General features: G+C 34.6%; 1 protein-coding gene across 1 annotated transcript in view; it reads right to left on the reverse strand.

Annotated features, from left to right (window-relative positions):
* Nucleotides 1–131: 131 nt before the first annotated feature.
* Nucleotides 132–10062, reverse strand: part of UBE2J1 (ubiquitin-conjugating enzyme E2, J1) — a 23066-nt gene continuing 13135 nt past the window's right edge. Inside the window, exons 7-8 of the mRNA XM_004673691.2 lie at nt 9041–9160; nt 132–3398 (exon numbers count right to left, since the gene is read on the reverse strand). Coding sequence (XP_004673748.1) covers nt 3120–3398; nt 9041–9160 — 399 coding nt within the window. The 3' untranslated portion in view covers nt 132–3119. The remainder of the gene's footprint in view (nt 3399–9040; nt 9161–10062) is intronic.

Consider the following 10062-nt stretch of genomic DNA (forward strand, 5'->3'; position numbering starts at 1 on the left):
GCACCAATTCAGAGATAAAGCTAGTTAGAATACTAACAGTGAGCATGAAGTAGAAAGACGTGAGAATACATAGGAGGTAAAATAGACAGGAGATAAAACTGATGGCATAAAGAATACAACCTTCGATCAAATAAAGTATGAACAAAGTCACTGGTTTTATTGAGCAGCTCAAACTAGGTCTGAAGGCAACCATTAAGAGGCATTCCAAATGGTGTTTAAGCAACGTGTATCCTCCCAAACAGGCTTGCTAGTACATGTTAATGTGCACATTATTCTTTATTAAGTCAGGTTCATTAAATGCATTACCTTTCATATACTTATTTGCAAGTAATAAAACAATATAGACTTTTTACTACTTCAGTCTTGGTTTCTGCTCAAGTATTTGGACTAAATGGGTGAGGTTTGCTTGTTTGCTGATTCTGGTTTATATAAAAATGGGAGGTCTCAAGATACTGAAAGGCTAGTTGTAGCCAAAAATAACAAGAAGATTTCTTATTCTCCTAAAATAGGAAATTCTACATTTCCATTGTCAAAATAATAACTATTTTAAAGGTTTTTAAACACTTAAATTGAGAATTTTGATGAAATCCATTTATTTCAGTAGAATAAAACAATAAGCAGCATGAAAATGTAAAGTGCTACATAAAAGGTTCACAAAACATAAAATTTGAAAGGTTTCATAGACTTAAACAATTACAGGTGAAACAGACATTATGTTTTCCAAGCATGCTGTTGTAACTGCCTTGATATGTAGTCATTTGCTATATTGGTCATACTTACTTAAACACAAGTTACCTAAAGTTGAGGATTATGGGGAAAAGTTGGAAGATTTTGTCTTCCAGACCACATCCTGCTATATGTTGTAACTGAGGACTTTTAGTGGGGCTTTAAAGAATAAGTTTTCTGAAGAGACCATTTCCAGTTGGTTTTGAGTAAAAATGGACCCACAATGAGCATTACCTCCCCAATGGAGGTCAGATTGACAACTTAAGCATTTTTAGGTAGCACACCTGAGGTGAAAGGGAAGGAGCAAAATATGGCACTTTCAGATACACGTGTCAAGGGCTAAACTATCCTGATATATGTAAGAAGGTGGCCTGTATGCTGATGGGTAAGGTAGGAGGGGCAAATCAGATGGAGAAGGAGCTGTATAATGCAAAATGTTCATTTGAAAGTATTGGTACACCCCATGGAAACAAGATCACATAGATTAAAGAGGCCTGCAGAAGTCTGAGTGGAGCTGACGGGCAGTGGAGAGAAGATTGTTCCTAGTATACTATTAATCTCAGCATAGGCTGCATGCACACAGATTTCCTTTTTCTCTGGTAAAAAACTATCTGGTCTTCGCAGGTGGGTTGGTGAACCTTGTAAGGAGATCATCAACCACTGAACCAGTATTTCTAATACCTTAGGTTCTAAACTAAGACTTCACAATGTATTTTCTCATGTCAATAAAGTTGTAACATGGTAACCTATCATTTTCCTAACATGTGAGGTCTTCATAAAGGCCTTGAGTTCCTTTCAGCCTTTACCAGCTTCAGCTATAAATATAACAGAACAACCTTTACATTTTTAATTAAAGTTTAAGACAACTGTGGCTTATATAATAGTATACACTATGTTCTGCCTTTAAATGCAGACATAAAACTATCAGACAAAAACAGAAATTATCTGATGGTTGAAAGAGCCTAAGTCCCATAGCAGAAGTAAAAGTTAAATTTGCCTTTAAAAAATCACTTTACAAATTGTTTCTCCCTTCCCCATAATTTCAGTTAACTAAAACTACATGAGCACTTTATGAACACCACTCTACCCCCACCCCTCAAGTATTCAATGTACATTATGGACTAACTTTTACAAACCAGTTTAGAACCTAAACAACATTTACAACTCTGAGTTGTAAAAAAAAATTAACATACAAGTGCACCTTCAGAGCATAAGCTATTTGAAAGCTGGGGACAGCCTGTATTTGGAAATTAAATCTTCATTAACAATACTCTCAAGAGTGCCTTCAATGCTATTACTGAGCATGCTGAAGGCACTCCTTTTCTGTGATTACAGGTTCTCACCAAGCATTATGATGATAAAATTATCCACTATATGTGGAGCTACCTAACACTAAGTTATAATGATTCTGCGCTGGAAATTCTTTCCTGGAATTTAATTAGGTGAACAATTCTAAGTGAAGATTTTTCTAATTTCTACCACTGTTACTTGGGCCCTGAGCTTTTCTATTAAAATGGTATTTGAAATATTTCAACATTATGCAAATTCCTGAATAATTAAATGTATAATGATTACAAAGCTAGGCATATAATATACACACTTCAAAGCAGAACATTCAAATCTTTAGGTCTCCCTCCCTTTAACCCCCTCAACATTAACTTCTGAAAGAAAATCAAGTAATTTCTTGGTTTAGATTTTCCTTCTTTAAAGATCTATGGAAGATTGTCTTCTCTCTTTTGAAATCTGGTATGTTTATCAGAGAGAAGAGAATAGCATATCTAAGTGGTTACAAAGCATCATTCCTCTTCAAGTCACATCAATAGTAAAGCTGTAAGTTCATCCCCTCATGAATGTTTGACTGAAACAGCCACTTTCACAGAAGAGTGTTCAGTACACAAAATCAGTCAAAGTGGGCAATCTCAATCTGTCTCATGAATGGCACTGTAACAAGCAATTTGAGGGGTTTCACTTTCCCTTTTTAACTCCTTTATCCCTATATCATTCTACTTAAGTAGAAACAGAGTACTCAAGTGATACTGAGTAACTAGTAATACTTTTTGGAACTTAAAACACCATCTTTTATCCAAAAATTTCAAAGGGCTATACAGAAAATATCACAAATTTACACAAAAAGAAACATGAGGCATGAGAAACAACAGTAAGTTATTTCCCTGTAAAGCAGGTCATATCGTGAGACAAGGAACTATGACTTTCAGTTCCTTAAACTTAGCAGGACAGTCTGAATATCTACCTATATACTGAATTTATAAGGATCAAAAAAAGGAATGAAGGGAAAATACAAAATAACCTTTTGTAAACAATTCTCAGATTATACCCAATGCAGAATGTTTAATGAAGCAGTTGAGTCACAGCTCTTAAGACATAAAACAATATTACAACTCAAAGTCAAATATGTACTCATTAGCCAGATATATTCGTCGGAATATGAGGGCTGCCAATGCTAAAGTCAAGATGACAATCAGTACAGCTGACCCGCCATGATCAGTGTGGTTGTCTCTTGGCTGCTGGCCCTGGATTACATCTGGTGAAGTAGACAACCTTCTTTGACTCTGCTGCTGGGCCCGGCGTTGTCGAGGGCTCATGGAGGTATTCTTAGCTACAGGTTGGGCAGGTTGTTGAAGGGATGTTGCAGAGGGGTTCTGGACTCCATACTAGGAAATTTTAAGAAATTTTGTTTGAAATTGGCAAAGAAAATATGTATGTATATACACCTGTTTTCTATTCAAGAATAAAAGAATCTCAGAGCACAAATTATGTCTAAGGGAAAAACTAGCAAGATTTACTTGAATATTCAGACTAAAAATTCACCCTTCTGATTAACCAGCAACACAAGTTACTCTGTACTTCTCTGCATGGAGGAGAATTTACCAGCAACAAGTAAGACAAGGCCAAAGATGACCATACTCTCTCCATGTAGGATTTTCATCTTCCCTCCACTGCAACTCCAGCAGTATATGCTAAATACCTGGGGACCTCCCTTCTTCCATGAGAGCCAAGGACAGAATTCATTTGCTTTCTACTTTGTTTGAAAATTTGCCATTCTAAAAATGGAAAAAAAAAAAAAAAAAGAGCAACTCTCAAATGTGCCTTTTATGAATCAGGTTTATCTTGCATTTTGATCTACTTCACCAACAATCACCGAGCATGGGAGATCATTTCAAACTAAGTTCTTCAGAGCAATGCTGTGGTTTCAAAGTCCTTTACTGTGTGTTTGAACTATATTACTTTATGTATGTAAAGCATGAACTATGTTACTTTACTGTGTCAAAGTAAAATTTGTACTGAGAAAAATTTGGAGGTAGTTCTGGGAGACCCAATATATCTTCTACATTGGCACCTACTTGCCTCCACAAAGGAATGAATGGCAACAGCCTTCTATCCTTTCAATGACTACACGGTCAGGATAAAACAAAAGTGTGACACAAAGTGATTCAAAACTTAAGTATCATTTACAAACAAAAAAGACAAAATAGGAATTCCTATTTATTTATTTATATACATTACCTCTACCTCTAGTAACCTAACACCTTTAATTCTTTTATTGAAAACAACTTTATACCAACTATAATACTTTTCACTAGAAAAAATTTCAATAGTTAGAAGAAAAGAAGTACCATGTGAATAAAGTAATTCAAATACCTTTTTTTAAAAAATGTAAGGGACTATGGTGATGGCACAGGGTGATCTGGTGATGGGAAGCCCACGGGGATTACAACTGAGATGGAAAAATGCACAAAATGCTGTAAAAATAAACTATTGTATATTTTTAAAAAAATGTAAGAGAATGGGTTTGTGCTGCCAGCAGCAAGCCACATTGGAGGGAAAACTGATCAAGTTTCCTGCACAAGAAACTAACTTTAAATTTGACATGCATCTCAATATCAAAGGACTTAAACAATCTGAACTTCTTAACCCCATCCTTTAGAAGCACTTAAATGTAATGATCCATAACATAGAGCCAGAAAGGAACTACACTTCTGAATTAAAAGCTAGTGCTGGCAATGGGATATTACTCAGTAATCAAAAGAGATAAACACATATTTTTTGCAGCAACATGGATGGAGATGGAAGGCTCACGCTTAGTGAAGAAAGCCAGAAAGAAAAGGAAAAATACCGGATGGTTTCACTCATAGCAGGAGTACAAAGGACAGGGAGAAAATAATAATAACAACAAACAACTATATACCAGAGACATTTTATGGGGGTGGAATGAGATAAAAAAAATGGGGGGATTTATGTTTATTGCTGCTTTATTTACAATTGGAAAAACATGGAAGCAGCCCAAATGCCCAAAAGTAGATGACTGGATTAAAAAGATGTGGTACACATATACAATGAAATATTACTCAGCAACCAAAAAAAAGAAATATATGTCTTTGCAGCAACTTGGATGGCGCTAGAAAAGATCATGCTTAGTGAGATAAGCCAGAAAGAAAAGGAAAAATATCAGATGGTTTCGCTCATAGCAGGAGTATAATGGACCAGGCAAGAAAATAATAAGAATAATGAACAGCCATATACCAGAGACATTTTGTGGGGGTGGAATGGAAAATGGGATCAAAAACGGGGGGTTAGGGAGGGAAGAGCACGGGACTATGGTGATGGCACACGGGTGACTCGGTGATGGGAAACCCACAGGGATTACAATTGAGATTTTTTTAAAAAAATGTACAAAATGATGTAAAAATAAACTATTATATTATAAAAAAAATTAAAATTTAAAAAATTTAAAAATAAAAAAAATGGGAGGATGAGGGGAAGTGCACTGGACTATGGTGATGGCACATGAGTGAACTTGTGGTGGTAAACCCATGGGGATTACAACTGACATGGAAAAAGGCACAAAATGATGTAAAAATAAACTATTATATTACTTCAAAAACAAAGTGGACATTTAAAGTAAATTATTCAGTAACTCTAGGGAAAAAAAAAGCTAGTGTTGGGACCAAGTTAGTGCTACATGGACTTAGGTACACTCAAGGACTCCTGGGTGCAGTCTACAAGCAGAGAATAGGTGCACAAAGCTGCAGCATTTTACAAGGTCTTACACTATCACAGGTGCCATATAGTGGCTTAACAAATGCTCACTGAGTTCAACTCAATGAGCAATAAATACATTAACATTCTTCCACTTGAGAGTTCCTGTTCTCCCATCAGCCACAGAAGATAAAAGTTCTGATAGACTGAAAGTACTTCAAGCTTATAGGGAGGTGAATTCTTAAGAAAAATAAAAAAGCATGATGTGCTATCAGTTAGGAAATGAGAGGAAGATTAGGCTGCCCACAGACCCAAACCAAACAGGAGCCTTCTCATTACTAGGCTGGCTTTGCCACTTTGTAAATTTGTGACTCAAAGCAAGTTATTTAACCTAAGATTCAGCTCTCTTATCTGCATAAGGAAGAAAATATCTAATTAAGTGGTTATGCGTATTAAGTGGGATGTCATAAAGTGCTTAGGATACATAATTATTTATTAAATGCTATTAGTATTATAATTAATATATTCCTTTGGAGATATTACATTTAGGGTTAAAAATGTAACTTTACTTAGGCAGCTCTTCAGATTTTTATTAGTATTAATTATATATTTGAACAATACTTCCTTAAAACACTGACTTTAGATGACATTTTTAGTATATGCAGTTAATGGAAATATTTACATCGATGTACGAGTTTCAATTAATTCTATATTTCAGGTGCCTTTGGTGAATATATTACTAAAACCTAGTGCTGCAATATTATAAAATTCTAAAATATTTTCTATTTAAAAGAATCACATCAAGGGAAAACTGTACCAACCTCAAGATAATAGACCCTGAAGAACCTAAATTATTTGGAGTTAGACTAATTGCACTGAATTTTGATAGTTCGTATTCCAATGCCAGATGGAAAAGTGAGTTGCCTTTGGCATTTTCAAAATGCTGTAGGTTTGATGGCAGAACTTCTAAATCTTTGATGTTCAAACACACATGCTAAAGGAAGAATACTTAAGCCATAATAGTTCTTTTCCTTAATAAAAATAAAGCAACCACTTCTAGAAGACAAAAGTACTTAATAATTATATAAAACAAAAATCTATAGCCACAGATTAAAATCCTTATAATACATTTAAATTTTTTTGTAGCAAACTGAAATAAACAGCATTTGTGATAGAGTTTTGTGCTTCTTAATACAAAATGGAATGGTATATTCAGAACCTCAATCTCTGGGAACAGGAAAAAACCTAATAGACAGGAGGAACATAAAACTACCATCAATATTTTTCCCACTTTGACATAGTTGACATATCTACCTCAAAAAGCAACAGATGGCTTAATGTTATCTCCTATATTTAGACTCTGGGGATTTAAAAATCACCCCTCAAGGCTAAAAAACTGCTTTTCTGAAATTAAATATAATATCTCAGCAAATTTACATTACACTTGCATGTAAAGAAGCCACCTCAGCCAAAACCAGGTTTAAATCTCTTCCATAATGATCAAATTACAGAGTCACTGAGGTAATTTGTATGTACATCCAATTAAAAGCTTAACCTGCAATTGCAGACAATTCATTGTTTGTCAGTGTTTTAACCAGAATTCATAACAATTATCTTTATCTATGAAAAGTACTTCTAAGTTTTATGTACTTTAAAATCAGAATGGAAGATACTACTGTAACATTCTTGCTTATACAATCTAATTTACATAAATCCAATTTCTTTACCTATATTCCTAGTGTTTTTTAAAAGAGCCAATCCTGAAAGTCATTTATTCAATCAACAAGTATGTTCTAAAATCAAGGCAAGGTGCTAGACACTGGGGATCCTGTGGAGAACTAAAGAGCCCTGATTTCAAAGAACTTAGATTCTGGAATGTGAGGCAGAAAGTAAATAATAAGTAGTAAACTACAATTGGTATATGTTAACAGGGGAACCTTACTTAGATTTAAGAGAGACTATAAATTTAAGAGAGACTAAAGACAAATTTAATTTTAGGAGACTGCCCTTACTTATGAAAAAGGATCACCACCCTCTTCTCTGAAATAGAATACGCTTTTTTTTTTTTTAAAAAAAAAAACTACATATGAAATAAAAAGAACTAGAGATGAAAACTCATTTTAAAACTTTAATATTTCAAGCAAAAATATATACTCACTAAAATTAATTCATTACATCCCTCTGTGACTCATAAAATTTCATGGGGATCACATGAAAGTGATTGAACTTTTAGCATATACTTTTTTCTTATAACCTCTACCTCCAGTCCTTCAAGCACTTCCTTCAGGGCACCTTTTCTCCTGCTTTCTCCAGCCTAATTCTGCCTATCTCACTCTGAGTAAGAAAGGGAACTCAAGACTATTCAGTCCCACTTCATAGTAGGTATTCCTGAGTAAAAAATAGGTCCGTATTTGTCCAATTTCTATTTCAATTCTCCTGACCCTTTAAAATCCTCTATCAACAAGGTATTGGGGGTGGGGTGGAGTGGGAATGTACCTTTAAACCAAATAATCTGCTACCAAAAAGAAAGTTCATATTCTATATATAGAAAGGAAAATCAAACACTGCCCCCCATAATCCCAATTATTTAGCAATGACCCTGTCATATCTCCTTAATCAATCTCTCTGACAACTTAGGTCCACCTATATGTAAACAATAAATCAAGGTACAATAAACAGCACATTTATTCTTTTATTCAATAATTACTGGACACATACTATGTGCAAGGCAGCAATGTCCAATGAAAGTTTCCATACGATGATAATGTTTATACTGTCCAATATGGTAGTCACCAATGTGCTCAGGAATTACTTGAAAAGTGACCAATATGACTGAGGAATTTAATTTTCAATATAATTTTGAATAAAAAGTATAAATTAGATAGCTAGATGTGACTATTGTATTGGACAGAGCAGGTCTAGAGTAAAAATGGCTCCAAATCTTTACTAATTCCTTGACTTGATGCAGTTTAACAAATCTGACAAAAATAGAGTGCCTGTTTACAAACTGTCTAACATATGTATGCTTTATTTTATTCAGAGTCCAACACAACACTGAAATTAACTTTTCAGAGAGAAATCATGGATTTCTGGAGGGATAATAAAGCCTAAAACTTAGTCCAGCCCCTTCTAATAAAAAGGAGACCCAGAAAGTATGTGTAAATTGCTTAGGATAATATATTCATTAGAGGGAGAGCTGGGCTAGAAACCAACAGTTAGGCACATCAAAATATTCATATATTTCATCTAGGGGTTTCTCCCTCTTATTGCAAAAAATGTTATTAGTATAGCTATGTGTAGAAGACAAGAGCCATACCGATGTGCTGCCTGTAGCACCCTGGAACGCTGCAGGTGCACTGTCCTGTAAATCATTTAGTGAAAAAGAGTGGTTTAAGTCCGACTCAGCGACAGTCTTGGCAGACGAATTGACTTCTGCCTACAAAAGATACCCAAAGGCAATGTCACAGTATGTAATGTACAGAGTAACTCAACACAATACTAAATTCGCTCTATTAGACGTAATTGCTACTTTAATATCAACTCTCAATCATGTCCTCGAGCCTGTGCTAGATGTCACAGGAAGAGGTATTGACAGTTCCTGTTCTCAAGGAGCTGTTACCTGGGATGGGCAAAACTAACACCATAGGTCATAATCCACAGTTCCAAAAAGTTGTAAAAACTAATACTTTTGCAATTTTCAGCAAATAAACAGTTGAGGCTATTAATAGTTTTTATTCCAGATTAGTGTAACTACTCCCATAATTAAATAGCAATGACTTAATTATGGAGTGCTGCTACACCCACTACAGGTCTTAATAAACCACATTATGCTTTCAAAAATCTGAAAATTTGATGTTCAAAATACATCTGGCATTGAGATTTTCAGAGAAGAACTTTAAGCACAATAGGAATTTGGAAGAAAACAATCAACACTTACCACATACCTTCTCTTCTAGACACCACAATAAAATAGATGGAAAAAACTATCCATGAACTAGACCTGGAAGACTGATAGGACATAAAGACGTGGAAAGAAGGTTGTGGTAAGTCTACTGCTTGGTGCAGGTAATTAAATTTCAGAAGTAAGTATATGTTTGGGTTAAACATGCAGAAAAAAGAAGATATAAGGGAGTTATGCCAAAATGATAGCAGCATGTATATCTTGGGAATGAGATTAAACATAAGCGTTATTTTCTTTTTTAAAAGATTTGTTTTACTTATTTATGCATACAAGAACTGGAGCAATGGAAATATTTACATCGATGTACGAGTTTCAATTAATTCTATATTTCAGGTGCCTTTGGTGAATATATTACTAAAACCTAGTGCTGCAATATT

Source organism: Condylura cristata, unplaced genomic scaffold, assembly GCF_000260355.1.
Source record: "Condylura cristata isolate star-nosed mole 26May11 unplaced genomic scaffold, ConCri1.0 scaffold00001, whole genome shotgun sequence".
Classification (NCBI taxonomy): Eukaryota; Metazoa; Chordata; class Mammalia; order Eulipotyphla; family Talpidae; genus Condylura; species Condylura cristata.